At 37.0% G+C, this 23,655-nt stretch overlaps 2 protein-coding genes across 5 annotated transcripts; one reads left to right on the top strand and one right to left on the bottom strand.

Moving 5' to 3' along the window:
* Positions 1-312: 312 nt before the first annotated feature.
* On the bottom strand, positions 313-10,374 carry LOC117400403 (protein mono-ADP-ribosyltransferase PARP9-like). 3 transcript variants are annotated; one of them, XM_059032392.1, is made up of 11 exons: positions 9,428-10,083; positions 9,312-9,330; positions 9,132-9,191; positions 7,615-8,528; positions 6,897-7,121; positions 6,173-6,394; positions 5,678-5,756; positions 2,228-2,800; positions 1,935-2,074; positions 1,565-1,721; positions 313-1,139 (listed from the first exon to the last, which is right to left on the bottom strand). In XM_059032392.1, exons 4-11 carry the CDS (start codon positions 8,497-8,499, stop codon positions 847-849), a joined length of 2,574 nt encoding a protein of 857 aa, XP_058888375.1. In that variant the 5' UTR covers positions 8,500-8,528; positions 9,132-9,191; positions 9,312-9,330; positions 9,428-10,083; the 3' UTR covers positions 313-846. The 3 variants fall into 3 exon arrangements, with proteins under 3 accessions (XP_058888375.1, XP_033856210.3, XP_033856220.3); XM_034000319.3 differs by lacking the exons at positions 9,132-9,191; positions 9,312-9,330; positions 9,428-10,083 and adding an exon at positions 10,163-10,374; XM_034000329.3 differs by lacking the exons at positions 9,132-9,191; positions 9,312-9,330 and having other exon boundaries at positions 9,428-10,084.
* Positions 10,375-14,424: 4,050 nt separating this feature from the next.
* Positions 14,425-23,057, top strand: LOC117407868 (protein mono-ADP-ribosyltransferase PARP14-like). Of its 2 annotated transcripts, none has more exons than XM_034924301.2 (10): positions 14,425-14,615; positions 14,941-15,135; positions 16,174-16,289; positions 16,479-16,509; positions 17,712-19,630; positions 19,794-19,872; positions 20,072-20,452; positions 20,623-20,762; positions 21,444-21,618; positions 22,493-23,057. In XM_034924301.2, exons 2-10 carry the CDS (start codon positions 14,949-14,951, stop codon positions 22,777-22,779), a joined length of 3,315 nt encoding a protein of 1,104 aa, XP_034780192.2. In that variant the 5' UTR covers positions 14,425-14,615; positions 14,941-14,948; the 3' UTR covers positions 22,780-23,057. The 2 variants fall into 2 exon arrangements, with proteins under 2 accessions (XP_034780192.2, XP_058888374.1); XM_059032391.1 differs by lacking the exon at positions 14,425-14,615 and adding an exon at positions 14,644-14,754.
* The last annotated feature ends 598 nt before the right edge of the window (positions 23,058-23,655 follow it).

Here is a 23,655-nt window from a genome sequence, read left to right as displayed (position 1 = left end):
GTTAGCCAGGACTTGGCTCTTTCCACACTAATTTTATTGTAATAATTTGGTAACCATGGTCCCTGCTCTTACATGGCGACTGCTGTGTAATTACACAGAAATGGCCCTGTGAATAACATCTTGATAGCTGATGTAATTACATAGTAACACCATGGCACAGGCCATTTCCTCGTAATGATGTATGTATTCCACCAGAGAATGAACCATTTACTCAGTTATTCCATTACCTATGTTCCCTAATTTAAAGAGCTGCTGTTTCTTGTTAGTATAAACCAGTCAATATTAATATCACAATAGTAAAACCATACAGAATGCATTGTAATTTAACTTTATTTAGAATTTTTTTTTTTGGTTTGAAGATTGTATCATTTTACAATTATAATTTTCCCCATTTGTTAAAAGTATATTCAAAATAACATTCCACCACTAAATAGTATGAAAGGCTTACAAAGCTATTATTGTCAACTGCTTATAAAAATGCTTCAATCAATTATCTTGAATCATAGTTAGTCAAGCAAATACATCACTTCCACCTTTTAACAGGAAATAACTTCTATATTTCAGAGAACTGTGAATTAACACAATTATAAGGAAAAAGAAAACAAGAACTTTAAGATATACAAGAAAATAATCATATACAATACATATCTCAAACAAAAAGATTAAACAATATTTTATTAAAGTATTTTTTATATCAATAACAGTGATTATCTGATCATAAATCTACCAAGACTTTCTTTCAGCACACATGTGAATGATAACGTTTGAATAAGGCTGTAAAAGTTACATGTTAAGGGACAATTATGTTATAATCTCAAATCAGGCGTGGCATTTAACATTTCTTCATCATGGAGAGGCATATGACTGTCTGCATGTAATTAAATATTCAGGATAAGCTTGCCAACTGTTAAAAATGACATGTGTGGATGTTCCACCGGAAACACTATCATACCGTGTCAGACTATCTGCACTCAGACCAGGGGGTACAATCAAGTCCGGTGAGCCATTTGTGGTTTTCCCAGTCACAACCTGAGCTTCAAAGATGTAAATCATTGCATCCCTCTCAAAATCATTACTCTGGTCTCTCATCAACGTGTCAAGCTTTTCATTGAAATATAAGCCAGCTCCCAGACTCTGTTCTGAAAAGAAAATAGGAATATTAAAGAAGCTTCATGTTCACAAACCATTGTATCAGATACTGTATGCTATCCACCTACATTACCTTTGTATTGTTTTAACAAAATACATATTTTGCTTGTACATGTTACAAAAATAACAAGTTCAATTAACTTTTGGTTTCATCAGTTTCGGAAACAGACTACTATATATTTTCTTGACAGTCGTTAGAACAAGAATCAAGATACTCATGGTTTAAAACCCAAAGTTATGTCACCACTTTGGGGAGGAACGATATGTTTAGAATGGTACTATTTGTGCACAAGTTAACACTCTTAACAGATACAACAGGTATAGATGCACCTGGCAGGTTTTAATGGGGTCATAATAATAATAATAATAATAATAATAATAATAATAATAATAATAATAATTACAAAAAACATACTTTCTGGCTGGGAATATACCCTCTGAAATCCTGCCCTGCATACTGGAATGCTGAACTGTGCTGGGACCCGGTGGTACAGAGTCTGTGCCTTTCCTCCAAGAGCATTCTTTTTCAATTCAAAATGAATCCTCAGAAGTGGGTTGTTTATGCTTTCAATCTAAAATAAATTAAACAAATAATTAAAACTTAACTGGTTAGCACTGAAATCTCACTAAACCGCTATAGATTAATTGAACGATACAGGAATTTGGTTTTGTCTGCTCAGTACACAGATTGGAAAACAGTAAGTTTGTTCATACACTTATTAACTTCTTGTTGCTCTTCTGTGCTGTCGGTATATATTACAAACTTATTTCATGGCTTCATGTACCTTAACAACTTCAAGACCACTTCTTTTATACAATTGGACTCTCTCCTTATGCTGATTTTTGGAAGAATCTTCAACAGTCCTTTGATAAAACGACCCATTTAGGACAGTGCACATCTTGGCATAACCTGTATCCAACAGACCTAAACAGAAATGAATGTAATGTTTCCAGGAATATGACAGAACAAGTGTCAGCATCATGAAGTTCAGAACATACTTTATCGTAAGAACAGTTATATATAAATACATGGAATAGGTGTATACAAGGTATTTACAAACACAGCACCTGTACTTACATTTCCTTTCAAAAAGTTTTCCACAGTCTGTCACAGCTGTCTCACTTTTGTGTTGGAAATTAAAAGTGAGCAGCTTTCCGTTAATGACAATGACTGGTGATGCCTTCCTTGACAAGTATGCTCTCTCTATACTGCCAGTGATCTCTGTTTCTGTCAGTGCAGGGATATCAGCACATCGCCACTGGACCAATGATTGCAACATGTCATTCTCTTCTGCCATAGCATACTCTTCCTGCACTTCACCGCACAATTTCTCAACTGCCAGCATTGTTTTTATAACTCTCTGGGGAGTGCCTGTAATCTCTAAAATCGCTTTTCCATCCTTTACCATTTCTTTTATGGACACATCGTAAATATACTGAAAACTAGACAGCTCATCGTGCTCCTTCTGGCCAAAGTAATATATGTGGTTGTTCTGAATGGTGAGACGTTCCGGAGAACGAAGCAGGGTGCGTCTAATCCATTTCTCTGCTTCCATTAGTGCTTCCTTATTTTCCCCACAAATTTCAACACATGGTCCTTGCTTATTAGTAACCAGGGAACTGGACATGTCATCCTTCCATCTGTTGCGTTCTAAAATATTGTAAGGCAAAGGAGAAAGATTTAACAGACAACAGAAAATAAAATGCAAAATACAAAAGAACGCCACTACTTTCAAGTACAGTGCAGTCCGTTTATAAGAATCAATGATATAAGAATCAACTGCATATAGTGATCAAAACCACTGGGACATAATCATTCCTATACTAACCAATGTAAAATAATCTGCTTGTAAGAATCAAGCAGTCCGCTTACAAGAATCATTTCGGGGCAAACTGACTACATGTAATACGGTACTTGATCAAGTGCAATGATATGTACAGCCAATAAAAGCTGTTTTTGAATTTGATAACATCTCGCGTTGAAAGTGCAATGATGCCGCAAACACTGCATTGTTTGTAATCAAACGTGACTGCATCACTGCATTGTGCAGGTATGTTTTTTATGTTCTCTGTTAGTGAAAATGTGTTTCAATAAAGTGAATACACGTTCATTGAATACATACTGAGTAGAGCAGTGTTATTGTGTGATATGCATGTAGACAGCGCGGTGCGGTGAGGAGGGGAGGGGGAATGCAGAGCTTTGCATCTCTGTTTAATGAAAAACTGTGAGATTTGCATCGCAACAGAAAATAAGTAAGCCACAGATGCTTAGGCCCTGTCCACACTATGCCTTTAAACCGTATTAGTTGCATTTAAGCCGGCTTAAAAGTGCTAAATACAGTTTGCACACTCCACACTACGCAGCATTTAATACCGTACTCGAGAACCGGACTCGAGACCACCTCAGGAGGTAGTCTCGAGTCCGGTTCTAATTAGATCGCATCAGGTAGTGCGGTTTATCAGAAGTGTGGATGCTGTAATACCAAACTACATGTTTTGTGTATCCTCCAATATCCCAAAATGCTTTGTGGTATGTTTGGCGCAATACTCAGAGCAGGCGCCCGAAGAAGTTGCTATCACGGTACACTCCGCACTAGGTATTCATTTTTATGCTTCAAAAAATCTTGTAGGACATCTCTGTTAAACTAGTGGGGAAAATCGTATTTTTCTTGAATGGTACTTGTACTTGCTAGAACCAAAGTCATTGTATTTATCTTGCTCTTAACCGTATTATTACTTGTACTGTGATCCTTGAAATGTATTTTTGTTTAAGACTGTAAGTCGCCCTGGATAAGGGTGGCTGCTAAGAAATAAATAAATAAATAAATAAATAAATAAATAAATAAACAAAAACACAGTGTTAAATTAGGCGACTGCAAAAATGAAATGCGAGTTAAAAGTAGGATCGGGGATGAACAAATTACATAATTTGTCAGCTCTGTTTGAAATAAAATTAAGAAGACCAGAATTAGGCTCAGGCAAGATATGAAGGTAAAAACAAAGATTGTTTTGTAATTAACAGCTTTTTCTGAGTTTAATTATAAAACAGAATCAGCTCAATTTGTTTAAAGAGACTTCACCTGATTAAAAATAAAACCTGAAAACTTCAAGCCCTACTTGTGTGTGTGTTCGGATTTACTTTTTCCGCAATACTTGTTATATTTCATTTATGCAATATGGACCTCTGTTAATATGGGGCATAACACATTATTTTAAAATAAAATACAGTGAATGGTGGGATACTGTCGTATTAATTTCCACGGTTCGTTGCGCTGCTGGGAATTGTAACTGAACTATTCTAATGGTGTGTGGACGCATTAAGCCTGACTAAACATGAAACGGTACTTCAGTGTGGACGCTTTGAGCTGGATTAATTAGAGCGGTTTCGAGTACGGTTCTCGAGATCGGTTATGTAGTGTGGACAGAGCCGTCAATGCAGTGAGGTAATCTTGACAGTTAAATACTGTACAGTAATGTCATTTTAATTCAAAGGCCATTACACATAATACTGTATGCTGTATTTAAACTGCTGATTGCATGCTTTTGTGACAGAGTGGCCGAGGACAGTGTAAATGATCAGGCTGGAGTCTTGATTTACAGTTTTAAACCAGTGTTGGTTTTATTTTTCTTACACTGCGGTGGCGAAACAACCTCTAATAAAACAAACAAAATAAATCTAGCTCTCAGCTGGATAACTAACTAAACAGTGATCCAGCTAAACATGATCACTACTCCGTGTGGAACAAACACTAGATCTCTTACTCGAGTTCTGTTTTTTTTTGTTACTTCTGCTCCCTTACGCCTCTATACCCCCATCACAAGCTATCGGCTAAGCCATTTCTATCGAGGCGTCGTTAACTTTAACAAGCAGCTAACCAATTAACTACTATCCATACTTCGTTAAGGAAAGCAGCTGTGGATTTTTCATGGGCATCGTGCATACATGCTGGAACTTGTGACATCTAGTGGTGAACCCATTACACTGCAGCCTGGGAACAAGCTCTTATTCTCATAGTAAGTTTGATTCTGCACCACAGTCATCATATCGTTTTGGGATGGATGTGATTCTTATAAACGGACTGCACTGTATATGTTTCTTTTTTTAAAATGCTGATTTTGTGATGAATGTTTGATCACATCATCAGAGTCTTGGCACCCTCCTTGTGATAATGTAATACTTGAGTATCCCCTATAAGTTCTAGTAAATGTAGAACATTTTCATATTGCTTTGTGCTGTCATAAGACAAGAAATGAATATCAAAGGAAAATGTTTCTGCATAACCAATAGTAAAAATAAGAAATTGTACTCTAAACACAGATATAGAACACTTCTGTTCTGTAGACAGCTATATCAAAAACTGCTATAACAATAGATGACAATTAATACAAATAGGTTGTGAATAAGGACAGTGTAGAATTGTATTGATATCTAATTAAAATACCAGAATGAAATAATTCATGTTGAAATACCTCCAGGCATGTGTCTTGATAGCCCTAGTAATTGGGAGGATGAAATCTGTATGCTTACCATTGGTCAAGCTGTCAAAATCTCGGCTAACAGCACTTTTTCTTCTTCCTTTAATGGCTTTTAATTCCTTCTCAAAGGCCTACAAAAAAGGTAAAGTTGTATACAGGACAGGCGTTCATCCTAATAAATATAAACCAACACCATCAAGCGGAATTCTCTCTGCTGTTTTAGAAACAGCTATACTGATGGCTACTGCATTTATCCATTTACACAAACCCAATGTGTTCATCTGCTTCGTTACACTGATGCAGTTCTCTGTGCCTCCTAAAAATGTCCTGTTTCCTAGGTAACTTAATTCCTTACCCTCACCACTCTCCTTGTGAAGACGTACAGTATCTCTGTCCTGATTTTTTTTTTTTTTGCATTTTAAAGATTTTCTTTGTAACAACTTATTTTTATGGAGAATGGGTGGCATTATTTGCTTCCTGTTACAGTATGGTATTTAAAATAACTACAGATGAAATACTTCTGACAAAAGCCACATAAACACATTACCTTGACAGTGTCCTGATCCGGTGGATACAGAACAAAGTAGACATCAAGTTTACTGCCCTTATACACTTGTTCAGCAAAAGTTAAAACCTGTCCCATCATGATTTTTGCCACTTCATCTTTAGGAAAATCCAGATTCCCAGTGCCAATGGCAGGGAATGCGATGGATTTCACGATGTCTGTTTCAGCCATACATAAAGACTTCATCACAATATGAGAAAGTATCTACATAAAAAAAAGAAATATGATGCTCCACTACACCATACATATATTGTACACACATACAGTAAAAAACAAACACCAATACAATAAAACAAATACAACTGTGTATGTAATACAAGCGAGCCGACATAACAAGAAAAGAAGCAAGACTTAACAACTATCAGTTTAACATCTATTCACAACAATATGGGTTCATTCCAAAACTTAAAAACAGATAGGTATCTTTAAATAGGTTCAGATTTCTGAACCGGCAACAAACACGCCCTGCTGTCAGGGGTAATGTTGACCCCTGCTGGTGAAATGAGGTAAAGGTGCTCATTAGGTTACAGAAAGGTCGCCAGTTTGCACTTCTCCCCGTCTGTTACATTGGCAATAAACACACTTCTTTGGACTGAGAATGAGACAAACAAACATATTACCAAATAACTCAATACAAAACACTGGAAATCCATTACACAAAGTGTTGCTTCAATTTCTAAAGTAAAAAAAATGATACAGTACATACCTCTGATGACGTGTGTTCTAACCAGGATGGGCACACAGTGTGATACACAAAATCACAGCCCATTCGGAATCCGTTAGTTTTTATCACATCACCATAGTGTGCATATGGATTTATTGTTTTAATTTCTTGCTGAAGTGGCCTCCCAGCTTTTCTCAGAATTGCTTGAGAAACCTTCCCTTTGCTTAAATCAAGATCTGGTGCCACTGTATTGACAATCACATTAGCCTGCAAAAACAAAAAAACATTATTGTTCAAAAACCATTCAAACCCAGGCTTAACGTAAGGGGAAAGTCATCTCTGGTAGAACAGAATGGAAACAGGATGTACAATGTTATACATGTATGCAAAAAGATCTGTGTCATTAATGCAGTCAGAAAACAGCTGTGAACCAACTGTAAAACCAGTAATAAAACCGACATGAAAACCTGACTGATTCATAGAAGCAGACCCTTAGGTCCTCACAGGGACTGATTCATTACAATTGGGTATAGGTCAGAACAAGCTTGTATCTAAAACTGTTTCTGAGAAATGTTAAAGAAAAGTGGTGGCAGCCTTGTATGAATATATTCAATTCTGCTCTAATAACATTAAGTTTATTGTTTCATGGCTGTTATCATCATGTGGATGTTTAGTGTTAACAAGATGCAAGATATACATGTTGTGAATATATAATAAATAACAGAAAAAAACCCAGCACACACATGAATTGAGCTCTTACCTTCTCATCTTCAATACTCCCCCGTTTGATATGCACAGTGACATTTCCTACTCGGATTGAATCTGCTGATTCGGTAGCTGTGTGATTTGTTACAGCGCCACTGTAGGATGGTGTTTTGTCATCTGAAGGGCCAAGCAATGTTCTGCAGGCCTTTTCCATTTCATTGACTGTTTTATCATCGTGATTAACCAAGCGGATCTCATTTAAACTACTCTTCTTTGAATAGTTATGCCTGCTATGTTGTTGTAATGTAAATACAATGATTTCTGCGCAGAGAGATAGGGGGAAGCTGAATAAACCTGAGCTTAAAGCAGGAATGGCAACTGAATGAATACCTTGTTTCTCTGCTTCCTGTATCACACTACATACAGCTTTTTTGAGTAGAGCTGATGCATGATCCAGTTCACGTTTACTGCTCTGTGGACTGCACTGTGGGCCAACAGCATGAATAATCATCTTACAGGGAAGGCGCCCTGCTGTAGTAACAACCGCTTCACCAGTAGGCACACTCCCATTCCTTCTTATGATTTCATCACTCATCTTTTGTATTGTTGGCCCGCCTGCCACTGACAATGCATCAGCAAGGCCACCATAATGCTGTAATCCAGCATTGGCAGCATTGACCACAGCGTCAACCTTGTGCGTGGTCAAATCGTCTTTCCAGACGGAGATCTTCAGCCCCTTGTCCAGTGTCTTTGAGTACCTAATTTCAGGTTTGAAAGATCCTGCTCCACGGTGAGATCCAATAGCTTTGCCATTCTTAAGAACAGCATCACATCCAAATTTGCTCCTCACAACATCGCTTAAGCCCACAGATTCACTCAGAGTTTGTGCAATTTCACTATCAATTGGAACTTGTATGCTGGTTTCATTCATATTCATCATGCTCTCCTTAAAACTATTCTTTGAAAAAGCTACAAGTGAAAAAAATAAGAGTTCAAATATGATACAGTACTAACATGACATAAACATGATTAAAAGTCCTCTATAGTAAATCTAGGGCTTCATGCAATGGCCCTTTTTATTTATGTGCTATTTATTTCATCCTACCGCTCCTTATCAACTTAATTGTGTTCATTGTTCTCAGGTCTTGCAGGCCTTGTTTGTCAGACAGGCAGGAAGGAAGGAACAGCCCTTTGAAAAGTTGTATTGGCCTTTGTCAGCTTTGAGAAGTAATTTTCTTAATAGTGCAGAACGTTGCCTCCTGACTTTGAAGTTGCCCGTTTGACCCTGCCTCTCCCATTTAATAAAAGGGTCCAGATCTGATGTTATCTGTTTGCCATAGTGTGCCTTATTTTAGACAGCAAGCCGCACTGCTTAATCTTTCCCCCAAAAGTTAAGGAATTATTATAATGTTGCATTACCAACAACAGCCTAAGGTTTGAAGTCGATCAAAGAGCGATTCAATTGCTTAACCTGCACAAACGTGTTTATGTATTTTGTCAATTTTTTATGTAAGCAACATCAGAAAAAACAGTATACAATAAATAATTAAAACGTTACAATATATAATTTACCTGTATGCACATATTCTGTTGAGAACTTGAAGTGCGTGCTAGTTGCAACTCAGGCGTCGACTAAAAGTAAATACGTATTAAAAAATCCAAAAACTAAAACAAGAAAAACCTGTTGTCTTTCACAAAGACGCAATGGAAATAAATTCAAGACTAGAGCAGGCGCTTATCGAGCATACCTACCGTAGAACAGGAGTTTTCACTTTACGAAGAATGCAGAAAAAAAACGAATGTTGATAAATCCAAACACATTGTTGTTTTAGAAACACGACATTATTAAAAGCGCGTAATGTACTTACTGGAAATTAATGAACCTTCTTTTCAGGATCCCGAATCAGTTTCTATATGATTAAGCACGAAAAAGAAAAAAAAAACTGCAAGAAACCGAAAGTGAAACTTTGACTGTAACTGCTCTTGATCTTTGTACGGGTGAGCGCTACGGTTTTGCAAAATACATGGTGTTTCAAACACTATTATCAACGTCTAGTTTAGAAAACGACCATCTTAATTTTTAAAATCTCCAATTAAATAACTTATAATGGTTTAAAAATCCGAACATTTCCTCTCCACTTTAGGATTAAAACCATTTTACAATTGTTTGGCTTTTTAAACTGTCTATTTTACCATTATTCAGCTGATTCATTACTACACTAACTGCATAATTTTAAAGGGGTAATAATAGCATACATTTAAAAAAAGCTTATTAATAGCACAGCTAAGTCAAGTCCATTATTATTACTATTATTATTATACTGTTTTACAGTTTAGTTTCACAGACTTTGTTTTCACTATGAATCAAGAGAAGGGCATTTTTCTGCCACTAGCTTCCTGTGTATCATGTCCTGACCCCACATACAGTCTTCAAAAAAGGGAGGCTCGCGTGGATCCTAACACTGCACGAGGATTTATAGTGTGGTGAAGCAAAAAAGCAGATACCAGAATGCCTATGCAAATTATTATTTAAACAGTTTTAATTAATTAAAAGAGAAATGTTATGCAAAACGTTTAGACATTTTGTTAAACAACTGACTTACCTGTAGCCGGCTGCACTCAATAGGTGTTGTGATTAGCTGATTGGATACAATCTGCGTTGTGTATCCGGAAGGTTGTTTTGGTAGTGGACTTCCAGAGAAATGAAAGTGAAACGAAATTAATTTGCTGTGTATCATCGAGCAAGGAAATACTGTAGTCTTTACCACTGGTAATGATGGCGGAGACGTGTCCATACCCACTCCATGCCCGAAAACCCCCAGGTGAATTCTTCTAGCAGAACCTGAGACGATCAGGCAACAAAATGCCCCTTTTGTGGTAGAGTTGGCGTGAAATGAGCCTATTGAGAAATTGAGAATGTAGGATTCTGAATTTAAAACAGGTTAAAGGGATTGCTTGTGACACTTAATATTTACTCCCCTTGGTAAAAGCAGTACTGGGTAATCTCTGTATTTCAATAGCCTAGTTGTCACTATCGTTCAGCATGTTGTCATCGTGCATGCTGTTGGGTTGGTTGTATTCGTGCATTATTCTATTATTGCATAACTTTATGAACTTTGAATAGCTTTTTATAAATCGCAGAAATAACAATTGAGATGTAAAATGTAATTTATAATTAATTCATAGGGGAAAGCTGGCATATACAAGTTGCATGAAAAATTCAGTCACGCGTAGAACTTATGTAATATATCAATATTTTCAGTGGTATTTTAAGTTGCATTCATATATACCAGCTGTTAATTATTATTTATTGCATGTTTGTTAAAACAATATTAGATAAGCTAAAACTGTGCTGTGTTGTAGACACATCATCAGCATCAGCATTATTATTATTATTATTATTATTATTATTATTATTATTATTATTATTATTATTATTATTAATAGTAGTCGTAGTCGTATTAGTATTATTGTTAATAGTACTTGCAAGTAATTCAGTGCATGAGGATATTCTGCTTTTTCTTTAATACAGAAGCGTTACAGTTAATTATTATAATAATTTATTTAAGGACTGTTTTTAGATGATGGTTCATAAACATTCTCATTTTTTCTTCTTTCTTTCATCAACAAAACATTCCTTAAAAGTAGGGCAGTGTAGCTCTAGACCTCAAGTGTTAGCTTTTGTATATTTTTATCATAAATATATTAATTCATATTTCAGTGGGGAAACAAACATATTAAATTCCGATGTGGGACACTCCATTTCTCAAGGCCCAATACCACCACAGGGTTAATAGCAGGATCAGATCATTACTACTTGAGGAGTGTGGGTTTATTTGGTTCAATGACATCATTTATTTAAAACAGTGTATCAGGATAGCAATGGAATGGAAAGCCCCCTGTTAATCTGCATCTTGTAAAGCGCTTTGTAATGGTGGTCCGCTATATAAAATAAAGATTGATTGATTGATTGATTGAAGAGTCTTTCTTTCAATAGAATGCAAACAGTGCCCTCATGTGGTGATATGTCTACATGTACAGTTTGTGAAGGACAGTGAGGCCTATTGTTTTTGTACTTAATTAATGTACAGAAGCTACCTAAGAGATATTTAACTAGGGCAGTTCTGGGTTCAGTCAAAAGTATTGCTACATAAAAATAAATCTAATCTAATCAATTTTATAATTATGTATGCCCCTCTAAAAGATGTTTTATTTCTTTTCACAGGATAGATGCAATATAATCTGTATTAGAAAAAAAAATACTAATAACCATTATCTCCAATTTTAGGACAGAAAAGAGTTCTTGAGAAATAAAATTATAAACTTGGAAAAGAAAATGTGAGGCTGACTGTGAGACTGCAGGAGGAAGACAAGAGAACACAACAGTAACTGTAAAAAGATACAATGTGTATATCTTTCTTTCTATCTGGTACTTTCTGGCTTTGTAAATATTTCTTTTTGGCTACCATTTTCTCAATACTGCTCCTAGTGTTGTATGGTATTTAAAGTATTCCTGAACATGCTAACCTTATTTATAACACAGCATGTTACTTACCGTTGCTGCCTGCTGTGTCATTTTCATCATAATCACGATTGTTTTAATATTTGTCTTCACAAATCCTTGGTTACACATGGGTGTTGATCATTTATTACCATAAAGTATGAGGTGTATGCGTAACCCTGTCTGTCTAATCATAACTGAATATGCTGGGCCATTATTATTATTTGTTTATTTAGCAGACGCCTTTATCCAAGGCGAATTACAGAGACTAGGGTGTGTGAACTATGCATCAGCTGCAGAGTCACTTACAACTACGTCTCACCCAAAAGACAGAGCACAAGGAGGTTAAGTGACTTGCTCAGGATCACACAATGAGTCAGTGGCTGAGGTGGGATTTGAACCGGGGACCTCCTGGTTACAAGCCCTTTTCTTTAACCACTGGGCCACACAGCCTCCTACATTTTGAGCAATATTTTAATCAGAAACATTCAAGCAAGTTCAGTGTTTTGATTAGGGCCGTGATCCGGTTCATGAATACAGTATGCATGACAACATTAATGTTCTTTCCTAATTACTTTATTAACGGGTTTCCTGTCATTTGACCCATTTTATAGTATTTACTAGTCTCTCACACAAAAAACTTTTGATGGTATTTTATGTAATAAAAAAATGCTTCTATATATACTGTTCGCAACTGCTGTTATTGGGAAGGCACACCCTTATGAACTGTCATGCATTTATAAACCTGCTGATACAAGTGTCTCTGATTAACGTTCAGCAGATTCAGTGATGTTTAGACAGGGTTATTCTAATAAACATTATCATACAGGAAAGGGTTGTCAGGATTGATTGATGATCAGCCCTGTGAACTTTTTGGGGGCAAAAAGGCTAAGGTGGGGGTAATGTAGCAATCCGTGTATTTATGTTTTGTGTACTGTATTCCCTCTTGTTTCCATTGTCTGTGTGCTGTTATTACCGCTGTATTGTGTTCCTCTTCCCCGTCTGTATTACCTGTAGTTGTGGGTTCACTCTATCCCTGTGGCTGTGCCAGCTGTCCTGCAGGCATGGTGAGCCCTGGTCCCTGTCATTGGCTGTTAGTTGTGTGTGCCCATTAGTCCTGGTGTGCGGCTGGGGACCAATGGGATAGCTGTTGTAATAGAAATGTTACAGAAAATAGAACTGGCTCGACATAATGTACTGGCATTTTGTACTCCCATAACCTTGTATGCTTTGCTAAAGATAAGGAACCGCAAGATGCCTACACTGCAGCTGCGGCTGTGAGATAGAAGGATGAGCCAGAAGTGTCTTTTTACACGTATACCCAAACCACCCATCCTTTTTATCTGCTTGCTTAGTTTTATGCCACGTATGCATAGTTATAAGTTTTGTCTTATATGCTAATACCTGAATCATCATTGGCCAACCCTCTGCCTTGCTGACAGTTTTAAGGTGTATAAGAAACTGATCTAACTCTGTATGTTGGAACACTGCTCGATGATTATCTAGCACCCTGTGTGCTGAGAGTGTTCTCAGTTTGCAAACTTAAGAAATAAAGGCCTGTGTGTTTGGAACTCGCAGTCTCTCTTCCTTTATTAGAATTTCCACGACACTGTTCACTCTGGCACTCGATTAGCATAAAGGGGCGGAGCTGAGTTATAAAAGGGGGCGTTGCACGCTCATCGTGGTCGTTCCAGGGTAAGCGGTGAAACGATTAGAGCTGTGAACTCTATAGGGTGCCTAGAGGTGGCGTCTGAATGAAGCTTTGAACTTGAAAGTAGCGTGTTGTCTCCTACTCTTCTGCCTACTGCGTAAAACATTACAATAATATAGTAAATAATATTAAATTAAACATGTACTAATCCATGATAAGTAATGTATACTGTTACAATAAAGTTAATGTTCAACAATTACATCAAACTAACTCTTTAAAAAGGACGTTTAAAATTTTTAATTAAGTTATAATGGACTGCAAATGAATGCAATCCCCATGTGTGATACAATTTATTTTATTTAATAGTCGGCAATTGATTTTACCTTGTTTTATTCCCAATTTGAAATGGCCAATTTTTATTTATGCTCAGCTCACCGCTATCAGACCCGCGCTGACGGGAGCGGCGAAGACAAACACACGCTGTCCTCCGAAATGTGTGCTGTCAGCCCACCGCTTCTTTGCACTCTGTAGGCCCGCCATGCCAACCCAGAGCTACAGCGTCAGAGGACAGCGCAGCTCTGCGCAGTACAGGCAAGTCCGCAGGCGCCCGGACACTCTACAGGGGGCGCTAAGCCCTCCCGACCTAAGCCCTACCACCCACCGGGCGGCGCTCGGCCAATTGTGCGCCGCCACCTGGGAACTCCCGTCCACGGTCTGCAGTGGAATAGCCTAGACTCTAACCGGCGACATCCAGCTATAGGGCGCATCCTGCACTCCATGCGGAGCGCCCCCACATTGTGATACATTAAATAACTAAATGTAATTACGTTTCATTATATACATCAAACAAATAGAACACGTCATTAATTATGCAACTAGAGTATAAATATAGCTGATGTTGCTGGTAAGTTTCCGAAAGGTTTGGAGAAGGCGTTAGTAGTAACGTGACGCCTGATACCTGTTCAAGGCATTCACTCCTTCTAGTTTCTCCCTTTGCATAAAACACATATTTAAGAGTGTAATACTGGTGTCTTACCGCAGAGGTTATTTTTTTTCTAGTTTATGTAGTCAATTGTATAGTGTATATGAATATTATTTAAGTATTAAAGATATCTCCTTTCAGTTTTTATAAGATTTATGATTCTTTCGTGAACAGGAACGTTTCTGTGAAACGAAAGTGAAACTAGCTGAGTCGCAAATGGGTCTAACGCCTGTATTTTAAATTCCAGCAGATGAGATGGCGGAGTGTTATCTTTATCCTGTGATAGTTGAAGGAAACTGGGGCCCAAATGTTGCAAGAAAATGTAAAAACAAACTTCAGATTTACTTCCAGAGTAAGAAGAGGTCTAACGGAGGTGAATGTCATGTGGAATATGAGGATCTCGACAGCAGTCAAGCAACAGTCTGGTTTAAAACAGAGGAAAGTACGTTATTATTATTATTATTATTATTATTATTATTATTATTATTATTATTATTATTATTATTATTATTATTATTATTATTATTATAGTTAACAAGTGAAAAAGGGATCGGGCCAAAATATTAAAAAATATCACAAAAGTAAAAAAAATGAATTGTGTCAATGTATACCTTTAAAACTAAACAGTATAAAGAATCCTGTCTGAAAAGTACTTTTAGCATAATGGTACTGAATGACCAAAAGGTGGAACAGAACATGATCTTTACATTTTTGTACTTGCACTTGTGAAGTTAGACGAGACCTATAGTGGAAAAACAAATAACCTAAATGTGTTTGTGTTATGGTTAATTTCCCTTAAAGGCATTTATCATATATATTTATGTATGTATAAAAGAAAATTGTCTCTGATGAATTAAGGATACAATTGAGCCATCCTGAATGTGTGACCCACCCAGTCTCTGCAAACAACAAACAAGTGGACTTTGGTTTGTCTTTTACTCAACATGGTTGATGACTAATCAGAGACTATTTTCTTTTATATTCTATGCTGTTTTCGGTCAGCACCTATATGAAAGATTTGTGAACTTGGGCTGTGCACAATGACTTTTTCACTATGTATGTATGTATGTATGTATGTATGTATGTATGTATGTATGTACCTTTTTGGTATCCTATTGTCTGTATCCTAATATAAAATCATGGTTTCTATAGTTCTCTTTTGCATTTTGGTCCGATCATTAGTTGCCATGCTTATTAACTATTCCAGGAAAGAAAAAAAAAATTACAGCTGAATACATACCCTAGTTGTCATTTTAAGTGTCTGTAGGTCTATATGTAGATGAGACAGAATTTCAGTTGACACAGGTTCAGAATTTCAAATGTTGGAAGAAAATGGTGTTGTGGTATTCATTGCCATTTGCTTAATGTTTTTGCTTCCTGAAAACCACTACAAATGTTTGATCCTGATTCCTAAAAACATTTAAAGCTACTATCTAAGAATGATTAACAAAAACAGAAACTTTGTTTTTCCAATTTTTAGCAAGGAAACAAATACTCGACAAAAGAAATCATGAGTTGAATTTAGAAAAAGAAATTGTGAGGCTGACTGTCAGGCTACATCAAGACAAAGCAGGAGACAGGGGTCCTACTGTGCCTGTAAGTAAACATCTTGGCAGAACAGAAGTCTATGGATTACAGAAGTCTGTTTTCATAACAGATGTGATAATATGAAAAAAAAGAAATGGTGTTGGTGTAATAAAAGCAATACATTAACATACAATGTAAATAGTTGAAATTAGGATGTTTTGCTTTAATTGTGTAATCATTTATTATATTTTTTTTTAGGAAAAAGAAGCAAGTATTCCACCAGAACAAGGTACTGGGCTATTCATTTACAGTAAACAGTGAAGTGCACTATGGCATTTGGCTACCAATACTTATGAATAGGGAATACTGGGACTAGTTGCTGAATGTACCCAGCTTTATACAGCCCAGCTTCAGCCCTACAAGAGTTCTGTGATTTTCACTTTTTTTGGGCCAGATTTTTGTGATTGTTTTGCTTCTTACACAAGTGTTGATTAAAGCCTATAATTGGTGCAATCTAAAGCCCCTTTCACACTGGCATGATCTACGGGTCGGGTAGGTGATTTCACACTGCTTTTGATAAAGCAGGCTTGACCTGGGTGACAGACGCAAGTAAACAGTACATGTATCAATGCCCTGGAAGCAGCTTGTTACGGACGCTTCCATCCAAACTTCCCTGGATTGAATTGTCAGCCCAAATGTTGATTAGAGCAAATGTTTCTACATCCCTGCTGCAATGGCACGTCTCAAGCAACAAAAATACAGCTAAACAGAATAAACAGAAATGTTCCTTGCAGAAGTGTAACGTTCATGCAGGCATGGCTGTTTTTAATTGTGTCGGCTCACGAACGGCCGTCAAACATTTTGTCTCGCTTAGCCCAGGTCAAAGCATGTCAACCCACATCCTGAGGTGTTGACCCGGGTAGGAGTGCTAGTGTGAAAGGGGCTTAACTGGGTAACAAAGCTGGATAACACTTTACAATTGCACAGTAAATACATGTATGGTTACAATGCAACTAGATGTTTAATTACTAAATGAAATGTGTAGGAAAAGGCTAACACCTTTTGTAATTACAATGTCTTTCCAGTATAATTGTTACACTTTTTTAAAAATTACCTTTTGGTACTGCCATTACTCCAATGAGTTTTACTGTACAAGAGTCTGACATTTTGGTCTTTATCAATGTGAATGTTTTATAATATACATTTCTTTCATGTTTTTACAGTCAAAGTTGCCTGGTTTAGCATAGAGGAGTCTTTGAACAGCACAGCACAGATTTGAGGGTTTATGAACAGTTGCCTACCCCTGGTTTAGGTCATAAGTTCCCATGTACTGTAATATGCCTAACCATCTGTTCTGATGCTGTGATGTACCAGTTTATGTTGCAGAATGGACCAGAAACAAGAGATTTTACTGACCCATAATAATAATCAGTCATAATTTAAAAATAATACAAATGAATGTTAAAAAAATATTTGTATTTAATTTTTTAGTGCCTGAGACCGTAAGAAAGAAAGCCCACACAATCAACAAAGCAGCTGTAAAGGTGTATCCCGGTTATGATTCTTTGGGCACAGCTTTGTACGGGAAAGAGAGACCAATGTGGAAGCTGCCAGACCCATTTACTGAGATCATTGATTCCTGTGTTTGGAAGTTTCTACACAGAAATAATAAACACATTGCATTTCTAACAGAAACCATGGCAAAGTGTTTCTGTGAACTAGACTGCACAAGTCCGGTAGCAAAAATCAGCCCCTCTCCTGCCTTATTTGAGCAAAAGTTTTTGACAGCTAAGCATATCGATGCCTGGAAGGATGATGCTTCAAAAGCATTTTGGAATGCCATGTCCAAGTACAAGTACATTGACTGTCATGTAAATTCTTTAGTCTGGAAAGTAGCTGAGGCAGACATTTGCAGTTCAATGACAGATGCTGTAATCCTTGTACCAGACATGTTCCTGGAGAAAGTCATGTTAGTGGGAATGGTACAGGATGTTGACAGATTACAGTGGGTTCTGACTGAGATTGTGGACAAAGCCACTAAACGAATTGAAAGGGAACGGAATAGCGTGACAGAGAAGGTTGCTGTGGTACCGGCCATGTATAACATACTGAAGCACGATCGACTTCAGGAGAATACCATGAAGGATCATCCAGAGCTCAAGCTAGCTTACAAACCAGAAGTGAAGAGTCTGATCCTTTCTGGTTTAGCGGCCGAGGTTTTCAGTATCAAGAGCAAAGTACTGGAAGCAATAATGCACATGGAGAGGAAGCAAGTTGAGCTCAACCCTCATATTGTCAGCTTTCTTAGTGAAGTGGATAACGAGGACCTATCATACTGCATCTTTACTGCAAATGGCATCAACGCAATGTTTGAGACTCTTGAAAGTGTTGTTTTTATCATAGGAAACACAACTAGGGCTTTTATTGAAGCCGAAAAGCTAATTCGGAAAGTTCTAGGTTTTCAGTGCATTGAAGTAGAAGATAGCAGGGTGATTAAGAAACAAGAATGGGTACAGTTAAAAAAATGTCTTGAGAAGACCTATAACAACCCAAAGAAAACCATGACAATAAAAATATTCCAGAAAAACTCAAAAATACGAATAGCAATTTCTGGCTACTGTGATTGTGTGAAGCATGTGTTTAAACAACTGTCTGATTTTGTTGACAAAAACTCACACGTTGAAAAAATTGTTGAAGTTAATTCCAGCGCAGTTATCAAGTTCATAAAAGACAGAAAAAATGATTCATGGGCGAGAAATACACACATTGGGAAAGTGAGAATTGACTTTCAGACAAGCAAACCAAAAATCAAACTGGACGGTCCAAGGGTTTACGTTTTGGAAATGAAGAAGTTGTTTGAAAAGATAGTTGCTTCTCTCCATGATGACGTGTTGACAATCGATAAGCCCGGGGCAAAGAAGTTTTTCCAAGAACAGAGCAACATGTATATTTCCCTAGCAATGCAGGAACATAACTGTATTGTGGTGCTTGACTCTCAAGAAGAAGATGAGGAGACTGAAGCCATGGGTATCTTAACAACAGCTATCCCACCAAGTCATTTACAAAAACACAAAGACCTTGCAGGGATGGGGAGACCACAGCCATTACATTCAGGTGCATGGTCACTAGAACCCACTGGAATCTCCTCAGATCATAATAAACACAGACAATATGGAAGCCTGGCTCTGTCAGAACCCCCTGGAATCTCCTCAGATCCCAATAAACACAGACAACATGGAAGCCTGGCTCTGTACAGTGGAAACTTGTATGAAAGGTTCAGAATCCCTCAGCCACAACAGTTTAATGAAAATCCTGCTGTTAAAAATGTGGGGTTGAGAACAATTAGAAACAGAAGACCTGCGACGGATCTTGCCAGCATCCTAGGGAATGGAATCGTCCAAGACAAATCAGTAAGTTTGGAGACAGAGCAATTAGAGGGAGGAGAATAATCCCCTATTATTTAAAATAGCACATTTCTTATGCAGTAGTTGGAATAAAGCACTTGCAGTGAAAAATGTGTTTCTGAGCACCAATCCAAACCTACTAAAAACATGATCATTTTTTTTCTAAAAGGCACCTACTGCTGAACTGATGGGCAGAGTACAGAAAAGTAATGGTAGACCCTCAACTAGATCTGCACAGCTAGGAGCAGGTAAGTCTTTTCAAATGTCCATATTAAGTTATTTCCTATATCTAGCCATGTGGAGTGCAAGTGTAGTTCAAATTCTGTTAATGCCAAGTTGACCCTCTCTCATTAATAGATTCATTAATTTAATAATACACATAAATCATAACTTGTCATTAATATTTGACACTTAATCGCTTCCTTTCCCCATTATTATACAAAACAGAACTCCTTTTTGGAAAGCCTGGTAAAGAAGAAAAACCTTATAAAGAGTTTGTTTTGGAAGGAGGAAAAATTGATCCAGCAGTTTTGCACATCTGTGCTGAAACAAGAAACAGTGTGGAAAGAGCCAAGTCCTGGCTAATAGATTTAATTGATAAAGAACATGTTGAGGAGAAAATTGAGGATGAGTGGATCAAGCGATTCACTGACAAGGAACGTGAAGCAATTGAAAGTCTTCAAAAGAAGCTCCAGATCAGAGTGGAAGTGAAATACCTTACAGCTGGGGCTTTCATCCAAGTGGGAGGACTCACAAGAGATGTGCTGACTGCATGTACTGAAATCCAGGCTATGATCCGGAAAGTAAGAGACGAGGAAATCCAGAAGCGTAAGTTAGTCTTTTTACAGAGGGGAAACTTCAACAAGGATTCACCCTGGGTTCCTTCAAGAAGCTGCTTGATGAGATTCTGGGATCAATAAGCTACTAACAACTAAACGAGCAAGATGGGCCAACTGGCCTCCTCTCGTTTGTAACCTTTCTTATGTTCTTATGTTTAGGTCCTTTAGTCAATGCTCCAAGGCACTGGGATGACATGAAGGGGTCCTCGTGTCTGCAGATACCACTACCGGCATCCTCGCAGGAATACATGGAGGTGGAGAGGTCATTTAAACGCACTTGTCACTTGACTATTCTCAAGGTACTTAGTAAAGCAGGTTTCTTTTTAAATCTAGTGTCAGGTAAGTACTATTCTTTCTTGTAGACATGGAGTTTCAGGTGATCTAAACACCAGATGGTTGTTAATCTACAGATGGAAATACAGACACTGTTAGCTGTTTAATTGTCATAACCTTGGTACTCAAAAGGCATTACTTTAATTATCTAAACAGTGGTGGTATTTAGATTCACTGCTGTTTTATTTTATTTTTTTCAAATAGAAATCTTGTTTTACTAATCATCATTTCCTATAGCAAACTCTACTAAGTTGTTTGCTTGGCTTACTTCTACGTCACCTGCAAGGTTAAATTGGATTATGGTGTGCCTCTTCTATTTTCATTAGACAGAAGCCCTCGTGGTTGTCCCTTCCAGGATACAATGTTTTTTTAGTTAAGGAAACCGCAGGCCAAATTCTGAAAAGGGGAGCAGGATTTTTTATGGCATTTAGGGGTTGGAAAGTAAGAAGAAACTGGAGCAAACAAACTTTGCATAACAATTTAATTTTAAAAAATTGGCGCAGTCTCCTGCCATCTACATGAGCACCATGGGCCAGCCTCATTAACATGTTGACTCAGTGGATTGGAAGACCACATACAGGTGTTGCATTTGCTCTTCAAAAGCACCTACTGTACTCCAACCATGTTAATTCACTTTTTTTTCTTAGATTGAAAGAATTCAGAATCCTAACCTGTGGCTGATTTACCAACTAAAAAAACAAGCCTTTGATGACAAGAATGGCAACACTAATAATGAAAAGCAGTTATTCCATGGAACATCATATCAGACAGTACATACAATCAACACCAATGGATTCAATAGGAGCTTTTCTGGAAAGAATGGTACAGTAAGATCTTATTTTCATATTTGGCATTTTTTTCCCATATTGTTTTGGAGACTTGAGTAGAAGTATTTACCCATTAGGTCATATTTTAGCAACAATTCTCAATAAATATCAGGGCTATGATTTTGGTATTGTACATTTGAATTTATAAATGTTCATATTTAATAACAATTTGATAAGCTGTTGTATGCAAAAATGTAGGTGTGACATACAGATGTAGGGATACAGACACGCCCATATATCTTCAGAATCTGCTGTTCTCAATAGCTTAAACTAAATTATGTTAATGCCAAGTTTAATGACAATTGGATAAATGGTTCTCCAGATCTATGCAAAAATGTGACATGTGACACATGTAGGTACGTGATAACCGACCCACAGTACTTAAAAACCCATATGCTAAGAATTGAATCCCATTTCTTTTTTTTACAAAGTTTTGTATTTTGAATACCATTGTTATTTAATTGTGTAGTGCTAATTTCATGTTACCTTCCCATTTTGTTCTGCCTTGCAAAATTCGCTGTCCTTTTAAAATATGACTAAGGACCCTACAGTATGTGGTCTTGTAAAAAAGATTAAAAGGCTTGTAAAATGTTTTACTCAATAACAAAGTCGCCTTATTCTACTTGCTTGGATCCTTGTGAACTCCGCTGCAACTTCCCATTTAGCATGATAAAACCAGTTTAAAACAGGTATAGCAAACCCCCTTACAAAGATATTTTTAAAGTTTTAATTCCAGCTTCCTCAAGAGGAGAGACATTTTACTGATAGTCAATAAAATGCCTCCACAAGGTATGGTCTGATAAACTTGTAAATGCCTTATAAATTTGTCCTCTTTGATTTACCTTTTTTATTATGTATTTTTTTTAAAGCTGTAGCCTATGGGAATGGAACCTATTTTGCAGTTAATGCCAATTATTCTGCAAGTGGTACTTACTCTGTACCCGATCCACAAGGACAGAAGTACATGTATCTCACCAGAGTCCTCACCGGGGTGTTTACCAATGGAAGAGCTGGCATGATCGTTCCTCCTGCCAAGAATGCTGCAGATCCCACTGATTTGTACGACAGTGTAACAGACAACCCTGCAAATCCAACCATATTTGTAATATTCCATGATGTACAAGCTTATCCTGAGTACTTAATCACCTTCATTTAGTTCCCTCACTCACAATATTGTGTATATGGGGGTCAGTCAGGTTTGTAAAGATCATGAGCCAATGAAAAAAGGTCTATTACAGTTTGTAACTAATTGGTGACAGTTCGTGGAGCAATCAAACACCTCTAATTTGAAAAGGCCACATTACAAAAAAAAAATGTGTTCAGCCATAAATGATGAGCCTTAAATGTTGCAATTGTTAAAATGTCTCAAATTTTGAAATGTTTAATTTAATTGTTTTGCAATAAGACTAATAAAATAGTACAGTGAATAACATATTTACCCTTTTATGATCTTTTGTGTGTTGTGTGAAAAAAAAATCATACCATGAAGAGCTTTTCCCAGAGAAGAAAAGTGTTTTGCAATTAATGTAGAAACAGCTGATATTAGGCCTGCTGTATAAGAATTTCCCTTTTAAATATATTTCTTATTAACTACCAGTATGTGTTTTTTTTTTAAGTTTATATAAGTTTATAGTGTTTTGAAGGAATTATGAAAGGTGGAACATGTATATTTAGTAAATTATGGCTGTAGGTCTTTTTTATTAACTTGAATAAATTATGCTGGCTGGTACATGGTAAAGGTAAGGAGGGAAAACACCTTATAAAAATGTTTTGATGTTGATAAATGTCTGACATTACATCAGTATTCTACCACATGCACTTGAGCAATTATTGCGGTTTCCTCAGACTCTATTTGGAAAAGCTTCTGCTGTTTTTTTTTTTCTTTTTAAATCGTATTCTGGAGTTTTTGCAGCACAACACCACTTTGAAAGGGCGTATAATTATTGCTATGGCGGAGGGGTACACGCTGTTATTTGCCGCTTTATAGAGTTTAAAACAGAACACTCACCTTGCATGTGATTCGGACCTGGCC

This window comes from Acipenser ruthenus, chromosome 10 (genome assembly GCF_902713425.1).
Source record: "Acipenser ruthenus chromosome 10, fAciRut3.2 maternal haplotype, whole genome shotgun sequence".
Classification (NCBI taxonomy): domain Eukaryota; kingdom Metazoa; phylum Chordata; class Actinopteri; order Acipenseriformes; family Acipenseridae; genus Acipenser; species Acipenser ruthenus.
This window is presented reverse-complemented; position numbering and strand designations above follow the sequence as displayed.

Coding starts and splice junctions, on each gene's coding strand:
- LOC117400403 (XM_034000319.3), bottom strand. CDS start 8,499: ATGATGAATATGAATGAAACCAGCATACAAGTTCCAATTGATAGTGAA. Junction 7,122..7,614: donor GGAGTATTGAAGATGAGAAG/GTAAGAGCTCAA, acceptor TTGTTTTTGCAG/GCTAATGTGATTGTCAATAC. Junction 6,395..6,896: donor TAGAACACACGTCATCAGAG/GTATGTACTGTA, acceptor TTTTTTATGTAG/ATACTTTCTCATATTGTGAT.
- LOC117407868 (XM_034924301.2), top strand. CDS start 14,949: ATGGCGGAGTGTTATCTTTATCCTGTGATAGTTGAAGGAAACTGGGGC. Junction 16,510..17,711: donor AAGTATTCCACCAGAACAAG/GTACTGGGCTAT, acceptor TTAATTTTTTAG/TGCCTGAGACCGTAAGAAAG. Junction 20,763..21,443: donor GTCACTTGACTATTCTCAAG/GTACTTAGTAAA, acceptor TTTTTTTCTTAG/ATTGAAAGAATTCAGAATCC.